Source organism: Theropithecus gelada, chromosome 1 (genome assembly GCF_003255815.1).
Source record: "Theropithecus gelada isolate Dixy chromosome 1, Tgel_1.0, whole genome shotgun sequence".
Lineage (NCBI taxonomy): Eukaryota > Metazoa > Chordata > Mammalia > Primates > Cercopithecidae > Theropithecus > Theropithecus gelada.
In genome coordinates this window covers 90048411-90065331 of record NC_037668.1, presented here as the reverse complement: position 1 = coordinate 90065331, position 16921 = coordinate 90048411, and the positions used below count along the sequence as shown (strand labels likewise).

The following is a 16921-nucleotide window of genomic DNA, read 5'->3' as shown; positions in this document are numbered from 1 at the left end:
GGACCTCTACTCTTGCCTTTGCTCTAAGGTTGGGTCTGACTGTGAGGCCACTGCCTACAGCTGTATGGATAGCACAGGGCACAAAGATGGCAGCCAGGGAGGGCAAATGAAAGTTGAAAGCCAGCCCACACTCCATTTGCCATGCCTTGCACTGCAGCACCGCATCCACCCAGAGGGGGCTGTTGTCATTTGCATTGTGCAAAGGCAGTGTCTGGGACCAAGAATGGCCCTGCTGAGTGGACTCCAAACCTCTTCCTGGGCTTTTGCATTCCTGTGTTCCTCTCTGGTTCTTGCACAGTAGAGGTTTTCTATAGCCTGGTTTTGGAGGAACATTATATTGATATCTGGTATAGTTCACTGAATATTTTCTCTGCGTGCATGTGTGTGTGTACGTGCTTGTGTGTGTATAGGGGCAGGAGATTGAGTGCTGCTCACATATGGAACTGGGCCCTTCGGCTGAGCAGCACTTCCTCTTGTAACAGATCAAACCCTCTTCACTGTTGGGTAAAGTGGAACCACATTTTGCTTTACTGGGCAGCATGCAGGTCTGCTTCCTGCCACAAATCACGATTTGGCTGCTTTCTCATTGTTTCGGTGCTAGTTCTAGCCTTGCCGGTTGGGAACCGCCTCCTGTCCTGTTGAGCACAATGCAAGATCTGTGTCCTTGCTTGTGTGTCTACTGTGAGCACGGTGTCATCACCACTCCCGCAACCCTAGTGTCAACATGCATTTGTGAGCCAGGAAGGACCACTGAGATGCCCTTGAGCAGAAGTGGGTGCTGGACCGTGAGTCCAGAGGCCTAAGTTCTTCTCCTGCACTGCCATTCACTGAGCAAATCTGGGCCTCAGATTTCCCAGCCGTAAGACAGGGACAGCAATGGCACCTACGCCACACTGTTCTTCATCCACACCTAGAGGGGCATCGTTAACAGAGACAGTTCTCCCAACATTGAGCAGAAAGCAAGGCTCCTCCAAGAGTTCCCCAAAACATTGATTTACATGATCTGGTTCCCTGTCCTTCCCTTACCTCTCCACACACCGGCAACCCTTGTCCCCTCAAAGTAATATCCTGGTTTTGCTACATTGCCATGCGTCCCCAAGATCATTCTAACCTGTGATGTTGTGTCTGCCTAGAGATCTCCCCGTCGACCAGCCTTAAATCCATAATGAAAAAGAAAGACTATGGCTTCCGTGCAGGAGGTAATGGAACCAAAAAGAACCTTCAGTTTGTTGGGGTTAACGGTGGGTAAGCATCGCTTGTGAAGCTCAGACTGCCTTTCTTGCTACCTCTCCTGCTATTGTCCTTCACACTCTCTTTTCCTAGGGGGAGGCATCTGGTTTTCATTCCTCTTCAAGGGAATTAATTTCAATGGCCCTTTAAAACTCCATCTCGGGTTTGCATGTGTTTGGCTTCCTGCCAGCTGTGGTGGTCTGTTGGAACCTCTGCTTTTAATATGTCTTGGCTTTGGTCTTCCCCAGGGCCAGGACTCCAGGTGGCTTCTGGGAGTTTTGGGGGTATACAGGCCCTTAGAGGAAGGCATTTAACTTGAACCATAAAACTGAAACTAGTAACACACTTTGTTAATTCATGGAACTTCAAATTTCATCCATTTAATTTTTTTCTTCCTTTAACTTCCTGCAAGCCAAGCCCAAGTGTTTGGGGATGAAGAAAAACAACTAGACTATTGACTTAGAACATGAACAAAACCTTACATATTCTAGAGAATTGAATGTTCAACAAACACTTATTAAATGCCAACAGTGCGCTCGGTCGTGGAGATTGAAAAGTCAAATAAATAAAGGTGCCTGCCTTTAGCTCACAGATAACAGAAGTAAAAATGAAATGCTGATGTGCTGAGATAAGTTCTGTTAGGCGAGGAAGCCCAAACCCTGAAGGCTGTCCAGAGAGCCCAGGATCCCTGCTAATTTGAGTCACACCAGAAGGGAAGACATTAAACGTCAACAAGGGGAAACGTCAGAAATGATGAACTGGGGCTGGGTGCGGTGGCTCATGCCTGTAATCCCAGCGCTTTGGGAGGCTGAGGTGGACAGATCACCTGAGGCCAGGATTTCAAGATCAGCCTGACCAACTTGGTGAAACCCCATCTCTACCAAAAATACAAAATTAGCTGGGCTTGGGAGCACACATCTGGTAGTCCCAGCTACTCAGGAGGCTGAGGCAGGAGAGTCGCTTGAATCCAGGAGGCAGAGGTTGCAGTGAGTTGCCAAGATTGTGCCACTGCATTCCATCCTGGGCGACAGAGCAAGACTCAGTCTCAAACAAAAAAAAAAAAAAAAAGGAAAAAGAAAAGAAAAAGCAATGATAAACTGGGTGTCACAGGCGAGTTGCTGTTCCCACTTCCACTAACATCTGACACGGGATTGTGTGCTTTCACAGTTCATGTATAGAAAAGGAGAATCAGCCTAATCTCAAAGCCTCATGTAGGTCATGTCTCTCCCCTGCTTAAACACCCCCAGTGGCCCCCACTCTGCATCCAAACCTGGAAGAAGCAAATCATGGCTCTGCTCAGCCTTAGTCCCTGCCACTGCCGTTCCTTCCCTCCCTCCAATGGGCTGAGCTCAGGCCCATCTCAGGGCCCTGGCACTTGCCGTTGCCCTGCTAAAGGCCTCCTCTCCTGGACATTCCCTCAGCATTTGTTACTCCAGTGCTGTGATTCTCAGCCTTGGTTGCACGCTGGAAACACCAGGGGAGCTTTTAAAACATCCCAGTGTCTGGGTCCTTTCCCTGAACACTCTGGTTTAATCGGTCTGGGTGCAGTCCACATACTGGGAATTCTAAACATCCTCAAATGATTCTAATGTACCACTAATATTAGGAACTTCTGCTCTAATTAAAGTAGCCACTCCTCTTATCCTTCTATCCCATGGCTCTTTTTTTTATTTTATTCATTTTTTGTCACCACCTGAATGTAATATTTGTTTACATGTTCATTTTCTGACTCTCCCTACTAGAATATAAGCTCCACTAGGGCAGGCAGGGACTTTGGTATAGGATTTAGAACTGCCCCGGCACGTAGTAGGTGCTCAATAAATTCCTGTTGAATGAATAAGTGAACTTCCAGGCAAAGTTTTTATGGAAGCAGTTCCAAGATGAGTACTGTTTGGGAAATGTAATATGCCCTCCACTCTGTTAATCACAAACGTGAAAGGTTGTTCCTGCATAATAGAGGAAGAAATATGTAGGGTTTAAGCGAGACAGAATATAAGCATACCAGGGAGCAGACTGGGTTTGCAAATCCATTGAGCACAGGGGTTTTATGTAGAGGCCACCATTCAGAGAAGGGTCCTTAGGGGGTTCATTGGAAGCCATGGCCACCAGTCCCTGTGGCTGTGTCCAGTGGCCCAATAACCTGAAATCATCTTACCACCAGCATTCTCCATCAGGGATCTCCTGTTGAATATCAGTAGAGGAGTCAATAAATCTTCCAGGACTTTCCTCCATGGCCTCTGGCCTCTGGTCTGCCAACTCAACAGAGTCACTTATAATTGAACATAAGGATCACTACCAGGAAAGAGGGCCATGAGTCAAGTGGCCTGTGCTCTCCCTCTTTTTGCTCCAAGCAATAGTTCAAACAGGTTGCAGCGAAGACAGGCAGATGTTGTGTTGGGGTATCCCACGGAGCGCTGGATGTAGGTGTGGAGAAGTTCATGCCTTGCCACGTGCAAGCTGGGCTGACACAGGCTGAAGGGAGGACTCGCTCTCACCCAGAGATGTGAAGATTTGCAGGCAACTTGGTGAACTCAGGGTGGAGGTGGGGATGTTTGCCTGGAGTTGGGCCCCTCTCCAGACCTAACATTAGGATTCCACAAGCAAATGCTTTCATGAGAACGTTGTGATGGCCTGTCTGGGTCACCAAATGCATCAACCAATGAGGGGACAGGCTACTGGTGGGTTTGCTGCAATGAGCACAGTTAATTATTTTGACAATGAGCACAGTTAATTGAGTCTCCCCAAATAGCCTCCCTGCACCATGCAGTCAGAAAGACTGCAGTCTTTCCGACGCTAAGATTCCTGGGAGCCTGTCACCCTGCCGGCAGGTGTAGAGAGTCGGGGAGGAGGTTAGCAAGCTGCGGAGTGTGACCTGAGGCCCACCCAGCTCTCACTGGTGTTGACATGGGCACTGGGCAGGAAAGACAGGACGAGTGACTTTTGTTTCCTACCCCAGGTATGAGACCACCTCGAGTGAGGAGACCAGCGGTGAGGACAGCTCCCCAGAGGACTTGTCTGACAGTGAGGCTGAGAAGAAGTGTGATGGCCCAGACCACAGGCATGTCAAAGACGCCCACCTCACCTGCGAGGCTGGGCAGGGCATCCCCGAGGGCACCTGCCATGCTGCCCAGGAAAGTGGGGCTGGGGAAGAAGTCCCCCAGTCCAAGGCTGAGAGGTGAGCAAATGGACACAAACGTGGGCACTTGTTCCTCTGAAAAAGGGCAAGGGCATATATCCACCCACTCATGCGATTTGTTCATTCATGTACCCATCCATTCGCCAGTGTTGTTTAAGTCTCTGTTTCATGCCCACACTGTGCACTGATTAAATGAGGCAGATATATAGCTCCTGCTTTCGTGGAATGTACTGTCACAGCCGGTGTCTACGTATAAAGTCAACATTTACCTAGCGCTGAAACTGTGAAGGACTTTACAAGTATCCTTTCAACAGTCCTGCAGGGTAGAAGTTATTGTGACCACCACGCTGTACAGATGTGGAAACAGAGACTTAGGGAAGTGCAGGGATGCAGCCAGCAGAGCAGAGACCCCAGCCCCAGTCCTTCTGACTGTTACCCATAAGCTTTTCTGCCTGTCCTGTTGACCATGCTGGCTTTTAAAGTGATGTGTCTTTTTTTTTTTTTTTTTTTTTGAGACAGAGTCTTGCACTGTCACCCGGGCTGGAGTGAAGTGGCACAATCTCGGCTCACTGCAACCTCTGCCTCCCAGGTTCAAGTGATTCTGCTGCTTCAGCCTCCCGAGTAGCTGGGACTACAGGCGCCCACCACCATGCCCAGCTATTTTTTTGTATTTTTTAGTAGAAATGGAGTTTCACTATGTTGGCCAGGCTGATCTTGAACGCCTGACCTTGTGATCCACCCGCTTCAGCCTCCCAAAGTGCTGGGATTGCAAGTGTAAGCTACAAGTGCCTGGCCAGTGATGTGTCTTTTAAAGTGATGGGAGCAGCCAGGCACCATGGCTCACAGCTGTAATCCCAGCACTTTGGGAAGCTGAGGTGGGAGGATCCCTTGAGGTTAGGAGTTTGAGACTAGCCTGGGCAACAGAGTGAGACTCTGTCTCTATTTTAATTATAATATTTAATTTTTTAAGAAAAAATAATAGAAGTAAAGTGATGGGAGGTCATATGGGAGGAAAAGAAGAGCATTGCCTTTGGAGTCAGGCATACCTGGACTCAATTCCTGCCTCTGCCACGGTGTTACTTTAGGCAAAGTCCTTGAGCTATGGTTGCCTCAGTTTCCTCATCTGTCAAATGTGCATAATAGCAACTTGATAGGTTTGATTGAGAACTACATGAGAAAAAGCAAGTAAATGCTTGGCACAGCACCTCCCACATACTAGGCTCTCAGTAAATGGTAGAAACAAGACGGTTTTTACCATTATCATCACTATCACCATCTCCAGCCTGGCTGCCGGAGGAGTGGTGAACAGTGAACGGGAGCCGATTGTCACCCACGTCAGGGCTGCTCCAACGTGGCAGCAAGATGAGGACAGGCCAAGTGAGTTGGCTTCTTTGTGTCCAGTGTCTTTAAGCCTCACCTGAGGCCTCTTGGTGCTGAGCCTTCCTTCAGACTAATACGGGAAGAGTGCTTGTCACTGTGGACACCCAGCTTCAACGAGTCTCATATTACTGACTCTGTTAGTACTTATGCTGTCCTCCATGGAAGAATAACCCGAAGAAATTTTCTGGTATGGATTGGATTCTTTGATTTTTTTTTTCCAGCCTCCCAGGCAGAAAATACGTGGTCCAAAGTCAGAAAGACAGCCCTCCCCTTCCCAGCACGCCAGGAAATGCAGTTGGCCCTGTCCACCACCCCCTACCACAACCCCCTACCTAAATGCTTTGGTTATCGGCCCCAGACCCTGACAAAAGCAGGATTAAATGGGCAACACACTTGGCTCATCTTCAGAAACGTTCAGAAGCCAAGTCACATCGGCACACACCGTAGTCACTCTGGATTTCTGAAGCACGCCCCCTCCTAGGGCAGTTGCCCAGGTTGGATTTTTGAGCTGCTGAGATGTGAAAAAGGAGGAGAGTGAAAGTCTTGTTCATCAACATGAAGAATGATTATGTAAATATGTGTGTATATGTATTTGTTTTCTTTAGATATAAACCCTCAGAAGAATTTCTTAATGCATGCCAGGCACTGAGCCAGCATCTGCCAGAAACTGGGACCACCACGGACCAGCTCTTGGTACTCTAATTTTTCATTGTCATGTAAAGATTTCCCTTCTGTTTAAGACGTTAACTCTGCCAGGGTGACTTTAGTCCCTTGCAGTGGTGTGAGTGTGCAGTTTACAGTGTGAGGCAGTAGTGTGGGCGTGCAGTGATGTGAATGGTGTGAGTGTGCAGTGTGAGGCAGCAGTGTGAGTGTGCAGTGGTGTGAGTATACAATGCACAGTGCGAGGCAGTGGTGTGAGTGTACAGTGGTGTGAGTGTGCAGTGTGAGGCAGTGGTGTGAGTGTGCAGTGGTGTGAGTGTACAGTGCACAGTGCGAGGCAGTGGTGTGAGTGTACAGTGGTGTGAGTGTGCAGTGTGAGGCAGTGGTGTGAGTGTGCAGTGGTGTGAGTGTACAGTGCACAGTGTGAGGCAGTGGTGGGAGTGTGCAGTGGTGTGAATGGTGTGAATGTGCAGTGCACAGTATGAGGCAGTGGTGTGAGTGTACAGTAGTGTGAGTGTTGTGAGTTTGCAGTGTGAGGCAGTGGTGTGAACGTGCAGTGGTGTGAGTGTTGTGAGCACACACTGTGAGGCAGTGGTATGAGTGTGCAGTGGTGCAAGTGGTGTGTGTGTGCAGTGTGAGGCAGTGGTGTTAATGTGCAGTGGTATGAGTTGTGAGTGCACAGTGTAAGGCAGTGGTGTGAGTGTGCAGTGGTGTGAGTGTGCAGTGTGAGGCAGTGGTGTGAGTGTGCAGTGGTGTGAGTGTGCAGTGCACAGTGTGAGGCAGTGGTGTGAGTGTGCAGGGGTGTGAGTGGTGTGAGTGTACAGTGCATAGTGTGAGGCAGTGGTTTGAGTGTGCAGGCCAGGGCCCCTTTCCTCTGGGTGTTCTCTCCTTTACCCAAGCACTGCTGCCTGAAGTGATGGGACACACTGAGGAAGTGGAGCCTGTGGATATGCACAAGAAAGCAGGCCGGGGGCTCAGAGGCACTTCCCATGCATCATTAAGCAATGCACCATGAGTGGCTGTCATCAGACTCTGTGACTTAGGCTCACGATGCCCCTGTGGTTTGAGAGGACTTTAGGCAGAGTGTGAAAAGCATGTAGAATGGGAACTGAAGGTTCTATTCCCAGGACCCTCGTCTGTGAGATATTGGGCAAGTCAGTTTGATGCTCAGGGCCTCTGTTTCTTCACCAATAAAATGAAGGTGGTGGATGGCATGTTTCCATTCCTCTCAAGCCCTGACGTTTAATTCTATAGTCATTACTGTTTTTCTTGAAGTGTACCTCTGGGTCAAGAGACCAAAAACAAGAAAATACGCATTTGCTCCTTGACACCTTCATGGTTTACAGAGATTTAAACACATAGTGACTCTACTTTTAATCAAGGGATATTGGCACAGACACATTTTCCCAAGTTATGAGAGCAGCTGTAAGACCCGTGGTGGAACAACCCGTAAGCATTTTTCAAAGCCATTTTGCTCTCCTTTGCAAAAGAGCCCTAGAAGTAAAAACAATCAATGCATCAGTGTTTATTTCTTACCCAACTCATTTCTGTTATTTTATCTTTAGCTTGGACAAATAGTTGTTCCCTAAAGAACCAATATGTAGGGCCAGGGCCAGTGTCTCACGCCTGTAATCCCAGTACTTTGGGAGGCCGAGGCAGGTGGATCAGTTGAGCCCAGGAGTTTGAGACCAGCCGGGGCAATATGGCAAAACCCTGTGTCTACGAAAAAATACAAAAAATTAGCCTGGCGTGGTGGCACGTGCCTGTAGTCCCAGCTACTCAGTGGCTGAGGTGGGAGAATCACCTGAGCCCCAGAGGTTGAGGCTGCAGTGAGCTGTGATTGCACCACTGCACTCCAGCCTCAGCACTGGAGTGAGATCCTGTCGCAAACACAGGAAAAAAAAAAAAAAGAACCAATATGTGGATGTTGATCAAAACTCCTGTCACTTATTCTTAATTGAATGATCAAACTAAGGTCTTTCTTAGACCTTCATTCAAAACCCACCACTCGGCTGGGCACAGTGGCTCACACCTGTAATCCCAGCACTTTGGGAGGCCGAGATGGACGGATCACCTGAGGTTAAGAGTTCAAGACCAGGCTGGCCAACATGGCAAAACCCTGTCTCTACTAAAAATACAAAAATTAGCTGGGCATGGTGGCCTATGCCTGTAATCCCAGCTACTTGGGAGGCTGAGGCAGGAGAATCGCTTGAACCCAGGAGGTGGAGGTTGCAGCAAGCTGAGATCATGCAACTGCACTCCAGCCTGGGCCATAGGCTGGCCCACTCTGTCTCAAAAGAAACCAACCAAACAAACAAAAACAAAAAACAAAATCCACCCCTCCGTTCCTTAATATTAGGATCTTTCTCCAGATTTTCTTGAAGATCCCATGGGTAAAGGAGATACTCTGATTTATAAAAGTGTTTTAGCCACAAAAGATTCCACTGATTCTGCTCTAGAAAAGTGATCAGAGGATATGCAAGCCTGGCACCACACCCACGTTAGGACCAAAGCAATGGATACCATCTCCCTTGCCCCCACCTTAGAGGAAGAAGCAGGTGTGTAAGGACCTCACTCTGTAGAATCATGAAGGTAAGGGGCCAGTCCCCTTTTACCTCCATTTTATAATAGAACAGGATCAAAAAGGTTATATGACTTCCAAGGCCCCACGGCTGAGCCAGGGATTTTATTTATTTATTTATTTTTATTTCTATTATATTATTTTTAAATCTGAGATGGAGTTTTGCTCTTGTTGGCCAGGCTGGAGTGCAATGGTGCACTCACACACAACCTCCACCTCCCGGGTTTCAAGCGGTTCTCCTGCCTCAGCCTCCCGAGTAGCTGGGATTGCAGGCATGTGCCACCATGCTCGGCTAATTTTGTATTTTTAATAGAGACAGGGTTTCTCCATGTTGGTCAAGCTGGTCTCAGACTCCCGACCTCAGGTGATCCCCCTGCCTCGGCCTCCCAAAGTGTTGGGATTATAGGCGTGAGCCACCGCGCCCGGCCGAGCCAGGGATTAAACTGTGTCACATCGATTTAGTGACTCCAAGTCCAGGACTCTTCCTGGCCTGAGTATGAAATCATTTATCATAATCACTTCTCAATAGCTTCTCCTCCCCATTAGGTAAATACCCTTTAAACACTGAGGTCATGTCACACACAGAGTTGATGTCATTGGCTCTGGAACTCTTCTCGTTCATGGTCCCAGAGGAGCTGAATGTTGCAGATAGCAGGGCCCTGCCGTGGGTTGTTAAACCATTTACTCTCAAGGTCCTTGCAAAGCTTAAAAGCCAAACATGTCAAGTACACCTGTTTGGGTTTTATTTCAAGCATAAATTGGGGATGTTGTTTGTCTTCGCATGCATGTTTCCCATTAGTAAGATGATGCGAGTTTCCAGCTATGCCTATTAAACACACGCAGGAGTCCTGGTAGAGTCTGGGGCAAGGTCAGTATGGGCTGGCTGTGTGAGGGGGAAGGAGAGGGCCTTTGTAATTGTGAGCAGACCAGGGGTGTGAGCTAAACTTCTTACCGGAGGTGTAAGCTAAACTTTCCGCAGACTCAAACTTTCTCCAGTTAAGTGCCTTGTTACTGGTTACTAGGCTGTCCTCCCAGTCCTCCTTTCCACTCCCAGAGGGGGCTGATCGCACAAGTACAAAGTATGTTGCTGCATTCCTAACCCCACCAGCTCTGAGCCCTTCAGGAATAAATCACATGGCAAACTGGAGGGAGCTGAAGGGACAGAGGCCAAAGCTGGCTTTCCTTGTGTAAGGGAGGAACTCTTGCTGGCCAGGGAACCTCTTGGAATTGGTCTCTTTTGGGGTTTCAGAGGCAAAGCTTGAACACCATCAGTCAAGAGTGGTTCCGCGTCTCCAGCCGGAAGTCGTCTAGCCCTGCTGTGGTGGCCTCCTACCTCTGCGAGGTCCAGCCTCACTCCCCACACTTCCTGAAGCTACTTGTCAACTTGGCCGATCGCAATGGAAACACAGCCCTTCACTACAGCGTGTCCCACTCCAACTTCTCCATCGCGAAGCTGCTGCTGGAGACAGGTCAGAAGTGGTTGCATTTATACAGTCTGGGTCCGTCCTTGAAGGACATGGCAATGTTTAAAATTTTTTTCAAAAATTTCAATAGCTTTGGAAGTACAAGTGGTTTTTGGTTACGTGGATGAATTGTACAGTGGTGAAGTCTGGTCTTGTAGTATACCTATCACCCAAATAGTGTACATGGTACCCCATAGGGAGCTTTTCCTCACTGCCTTCTGCCCTCCCCTCTTCTGACTCTCTGGTATAATTGTCCTTTATGCCACTCTATATGTCTTCATGTACCTGTGGCTTAGCTCCAACTTATAATGAGAACACGCAGTATTTGGTTTTCCATTCTTGAGTTACTTCACTTAGGATAACGGCCTCCAGTTCCATCCAGGTTGCTGCAAAAGACATTGTTTTGTTCTTTTTTGTGGCTCAGTAGTATTCCATGGAATGTATGTATGTGTGTGCATATATGTACATATAACATTTTATTATATGTATATGTATGTATATATTATATATTTTATATATATGTATATATAACATTTTCTTTATCCACTCATCAGTTGATGGGCATTTAGGTTGATTCCATGTCTTTGCAATTGTGAATTGTGCTGTGATAGCATACAAACGCGGGTGTCTTTTTGATAGAATGAAGGGCAATTCTTGTACACATTTCTTTCTGGTGAGGAAATGCTTCATTGTCGAAAGTTCCCTCTGGGCTGGCTGGGAGCGGTGGCTCAAGCCTGTAATCCCAGCACTTTGGGAGGCCTAGGCGGGCAGATCACGAGGTCAGGAGATCGAGACCATCCTGGCTAACAGGGTGAGACCCTGTCTCTACTAAAAATACAAAAAATTAGCTGGGCGTGGTGGCGGGCGCCTGTAGTCCCAGCTACTCGGGAGGCTGAGGCAGGAGAATGGCGTGAACCCGGGAGGCGGAGCTTGTAGTGAGCCGAGATCACGCCACTGCACTCCAGCCTGGGCGACAGAGCAAAGCTCTGTCTCAAACAAAAAAAAAAAAAAAAGAAAGTTCCTTCTGTGTTCCAGAAACTGGACCAGACCATTTTGCCTCTGTTTGCCTCATTTGTTCCTCACAGCATTCCTGTGATGTGGGTATTGTTCTCATGTTACAGCTAAGGAAACTCAGGCTCAAGAGTTATAAAACTTGCTCAGGTTACAGCACTGGTCAAGGGTAGAGTCAGGTTTTGTACTCAGTTTGTCCACCTCCACAGCTATAACCGTACTGCCTCTGGGGAAAATGGCATTTTCCCATCTTCAGAAGATACTTTTTAACAAAGGTTGCGGCTCCATTTGACCAATTTGACTCAACTTGATTCATTCATCTCTCATCAGATATTTATTGACTACACATGAGGTCCATACTGGCTACTACCAGGGATGCAAAGGTGAGCCAGGTTAGCCCTCTGCTTCCTGGGAGCTAACAGTCTAGCAATTGGGATGGAGCTGGATGGTGGCTCATGAAACAGAGATAGAGAAAGTGATTTAGGAACTGAAATGAGAGCGTGTCTAGTGCAGGGAGCGGCAAAGGTGCACTGGAGCAGGCAGGACTCCAGCAGGCAGTGTTCCAGGCAGAAGGAACTCCATGGAGGTTAGATAGGGAAAATGCCTGAAGATCAGAAAGCTTGTAGTTTGGATGGGATGGGAATTAAGGTTGGAAGGGTGAGTTGGAGCCACCACATGGAGAAATGGAGGACCTGGAATGCCAGGCTGAACCCTGCTTGGAAGGTCCCAGGAAGTCAGTACAGATTTTTTTGTAGGAAACTCCATAACCAGGGTAATTCTCTAAAAGAGTCATTTGACAGTAGGGGTGGGTTAGTGAAGGGAGCAGGAGAGGAGGTGGTAGGGCAGACAGGAGGCCATTACAGAGGTCTACAGAGAGGTAGTGAGGGCTTATAATAGGTGAGGATGGTAGGAACTGAATAGCAAAAAGCCATTGGGAGGTCAGGCATTGTGGCCCATGCCTGTAATCCCAGCATTTTGGGAAGCCGAGGCGGGCAGATCACTTGAGGTCAGGAGTTCAAGACCAGCCTGGTCAACATGGCAAAACCTTGTCTCTACTAAAAACACATAAAAAAATTAGCCGGGCATGGTGGCGTGTACCTGTAATCTCAGCTACTATGGATGCTGAGGCAGGAGAATTGCTTGAACCCAGGAGGCGGAGGTTGCAGTGAGCCGAGTTCACACCACTGCACTCCAGCCTCCAGAGCAACAAAGCTCCAGCAACAGAGCCAAACTCTATCTCAAAAGATTAAAAAAAAAAAAAAAGACTGGGCACGGTGGCTCATGCATGCAATCCCAACACTTTGGGAGGCTGAGGCAGGTAGATCATTTGAGGTTCAAGACCAGCCTGGCCAACATGGTGAAACCCTGTCTCTATTAAAAATACAAAAATTAGCTGGGTGGTAGTGACGCATGCCTGTAATCCCAGCTACTCAGGAGGCCAAGGCAGGAGAATCGCTTGAGCCTGGGGTGGGTGGAGGTTTTGGTGAGCTGAGATAGTGACACCGCACTCCAGTCTGGGTGACAGAGTGAGACCTGTCTCAAAAAAAAAAAAAAAAAAAAGTCATTGGGAAAGTAGTGCCCAACTGGTGAGGTGAGTTGGAGCTCTCTGTCAAGCCTGGATGGTTAAGAAGACAGTGGGCTGCAGGAGGAGGACTAAATGTGGAGGAAGCAGAAAGGATAATTCAGTTTGAGGCAGATTTTTAGTTTCTGGAGATGTACAGAGGCTATTGAGAATTCCAGATGCAAAATGAAAAGGCAACAGAGCTTTGGGTGGGGCCGGCCAGAGCACGTGCAATGAGGCCTTTAGGAGAGGAGTCCTCTCTTGCTCTTGGTTATCCTGTGCAGAGAGAGAGAGAGCACGCCAGTGAAGGAGACCTAGGCAGAGTCGTGTGATAACTAGAAGAAATAAGAGGATTGTGGCTGATGGGGAAGGACAGCCCATGAAAAACAAAGAGTGTCAACTGCGTCAGATTCTGCAGGGTCCCTGAAGGATGATGCCTGGGTTTGGCAGATGGAGGGGACGGGGGGTGCCACTGGTGACTTTGGAGACAGCTGCTTTGGGGCATGTTGGGAGGAAACCAGCTAGAAGAGGGGAAGGAGCAAAGCGCCAGGCTTGGGGAAGGCAGTGATGGAGTGTCTTGGCTGAAGGAGGCAGGAGAGCCTACGGAGAGTTGGTTTTGTGTTTGGGGAGAGGAGATCTGAACGTATTTTTTGACTGAGAAGAAGAATCCAAGAAAGAAGAGGAACAGGTAAGGTGGGGAACAGAGACAGAGAATGAGAGACAGACAAAGAGAGAGATGGAGAGGAAGAGAATGAGAGACAGAGACAGACAGAAAAAGAAAGAGAGAGAGACAGGGAGAGAAAAAGGAAGAGAGAGAGAGACTGACAGAGAATCAGAGACAGAGAAAGAGAGAGGTGAAAGATACAAAAGAGAGAAGCCACTTGGCGAAACCAGGTCCAGGAGGAGCTGGGAAAGCCTGGGCTCCACAGCAGAGGCAGGTGAGGGCAGCCGAGGCAAGACGCTGGGTCATTCATTTCTCTGAGATGGAAGCGAAAAAAGGAGAAAGTGGGTAACAGTGCAGAGAGACGTTGAGGAGAGCAGGGAGGTGGAGGCCACTGGCCTCAGATGGCCTCGATCTTCTCAGGAAAGTGAGAGTAGAATCAGAGTTACAGATTGGAAAGGGGTAGTTAACAGTCAACCAAAGACAGGTGCGTGATGGGGCTGAGCTAAAGTGCATGGGCCTCGGTCAAATGTTATCTATGAGTTTAGGAAGGCTGTATGGGGCTGTCTAGGAGAGTCCGTACAAGAGGTATAAAACCCCAAGTGATCCCCACAGGGGATGTGGCCTTCTGCTAAGTATTTAGCATCTGCTAAATATAATTTAAATGTATTATGAATTATATCATATTTATAAATTATGTTATAAATTATATTGTATTTATAATTATAAATATAAGTTATAGAATAATGAATATAATTATTTCATTTAATAATAAAATTTTATTGTTAGAATAGGATGATTATCCCTCTTTATAGACCATGAAAGTGACATTCAGAAAAGTCAGCAAACTTACCCTAGATCACCCAATAACTAAGTGTGCCACTAGGATTTAAAGTCAATACTGGGCCAGGGGAGGTGGTTCATGCCTATAATCCCAGCACTTTGGGAGGCTGAGGCAGGGGGATCACTTAAGCTCAGAGGTTCAAGACCAGCCTGAGCAACAGGGTGAAACCCCATCTCTACCAAAAATACGAAGATTAGCCAGATGTGGTGGTACACACCTGTGGTCCCAGCTACTCAGGAGGCTGAGGTGGGAGGATCGCTTGAACCCAGGAAGTTGAGGCTGCAGTGAGCCGTGATCGCACCACTGCACTCCAATGTGGGTGACAGAGTGAGACCTGGACTCAAAAAAAAAAAAAAGAAGAAGAAGAAAAAGAAAAGTTGGTCCCGTTGCTCTTTTCATTTCTGACATCTAGGAGGTAGAGCATAACTCTTCCTTTAGGAGGCCTGAGGTAGGAATTTAAATGAACATCAAAAGTCTGAATTTAGGACCCAATGGCTTTCCCCAACTTGGGTCCTGTCTGGCTAAAATCCCTCCTGTGGCTTCCTATTGCTCTTAGCGTGAGAGACGGCTTCTTCAACCTGGCCTTCAGGACCCTGCCTGCCCTGGCTCCCACCTGCTTGGGCCGTCTCTGCTGCCGCCATGCTCTCCTCCTTCCCTCCACTGTAGCCACACTGGCCTCACTCACCAAGGTCATTCCCTCCTGGGATTTTTGTATTTGCCTTCTACCTGGACTCTTCCCCTTGAGGCTCTTCTTGTGACTGCCTCCTTCTCGTCATTCAAGTCACAGTCCAAATGTCACCTCCTCAGAAGTCTTCCTGGTGCTTCTGTCTAAAGTGGCTGCCCCCACCTCTCTCTAGGGGGGCACCCTCTTTCTTTCTTGAGACACTCTTTGCTTTTCATTTCTACTCAACAGAATGTTCATTCACTCAAAAGGGGCTCCTGTCTGTCTTGTTCCGGTCTGTTTCCCTAACACCTAGACCAGTTCCTGGTTCCTAGTAGGTGTTGAGTGAAAACGTCTGTTAAATGAATGAGCGATGGATGACTCTTGGGAGCTAGGTTAAATTCCAGTAAACTTCCACGTCTTCAAAATTCTGCTAAGCAGCTTTGAGTGTCTTCAGCTGAACGGGAAAGGCAGTGTACATAATGACAGCCTGAAGTTGTTTCTGATTTTCACATCATCAAAAGAAGATTAAATTATAGCTAACAGTGAGCTGATGTTATTGATTTCAGTTCTTCATGGATGCATGGATACCATCAAAATGGTAGATCAAATGAGAAAGGCACATAATTAAATGGAGCATGGCTCTGTGTTCTGTTACTGTATTCAATGTTAGGGGCCATCCGTGTAGAAGGTGAATAAAGCAGCTACTGCTTTTTCAATGTCGTCCTCATCCCAGACACTGGACTTAGTGTGATATACATATACACTGTCATGTACAATCCTTGCAGGAATTGTGAAGCAGATCTTAATTGCCTTTCCAAGTGAGGAAACTGAGGCCCAGAGATGTCAGGTAATGTGGTCAAGGTCACAGAGCCTGTAAGAAGCTAATCCAGAATTCAAACCAAGGTCAGTCAGCCTCCTAATCTGGGCTTTTTCTACTACCCTATCTATGCTTCTGGGACATTGAGACTTTGGGAACATCCATTATGTGCATGAAGAATCCAAAAACCAGTAACATATGGCCCTTGTCTTTAAGTAGCTCACAGTCTTGTAGCCGGTTAGAAGTTTCTGGGTGAGCCAGCCAGGACAGAGAAGAGACAACTAAAATTTGGGTGATATAAATATCTGCTGATGCTAAGAATTCACTTAATACTCATCAACGTTAAAGTGGTTTGGAAACTTTTCCCTTTAACATAGTGAAATAGCTAAATAGCCATAAAGGTAAAGTAAGAAGGGGGTTGGGGAGAATGGGTTGAGAGAGTTGTTACTTTCTCTCATCTGTAGAAGGGATGTTGAGGATGACAGATCTGTCACACTCCCAAACCTGGGATGTCCTTACAGGCAGTTGTTAAGCATCCAGAAAAAAAAAATTACAAACTATAAAGGGCTGTACAGAAGTGATTCATTATTATTGAGAATAGAGCCAGAGTGCACCTCTGCCGGCTCAACCCCAAGTGATCCGTCCTTTATTTTGCCAAATGCCCTTGCAGGGCATATTGAGTCAGAGGATGCTCTGTCGAGAGCCTTGCTCCTCTGTCACCTCCAGGGAGAGTTGGCTTTGCTGCCTGATGGCTGCTCTGAAGCATCTTCTGTAAAGTCCTGGGTCCTGGCAGGGTGCAGTGGCTCACGCCTGTAATCCTAGCACTTGGAGAAGCCAAGGCAGGCAGATTACCTGAGGTCAGGAGTTCAAGGCATCCTGGCCAACATGGCGAAACCCCGTCTCTACTAAAAAT

General features: G+C 47.7%; 1 protein-coding gene across 2 annotated transcripts in view; it reads left to right on the top strand.

Annotated features, from left to right (window-relative positions):
* Positions 1-16921, top strand: part of KANK4 (KN motif and ankyrin repeat domains 4) — a 90962-nt gene that overhangs the window by 52048 nt on the left and 21993 nt on the right. For both annotated transcript variants that reach the window (XM_025395711.1, XM_025395721.1), the window contains 4 exons: positions 1134-1245; positions 4187-4405; positions 6352-6439; positions 10237-10456. In XM_025395711.1, the coding sequence (XP_025251496.1) occupies positions 1134-1245; positions 4187-4405; positions 6352-6439; positions 10237-10456 (639 nt within the window). The remainder of the gene's footprint in view (positions 1-1133; positions 1246-4186; positions 4406-6351; positions 6440-10236; positions 10457-16921) is intronic.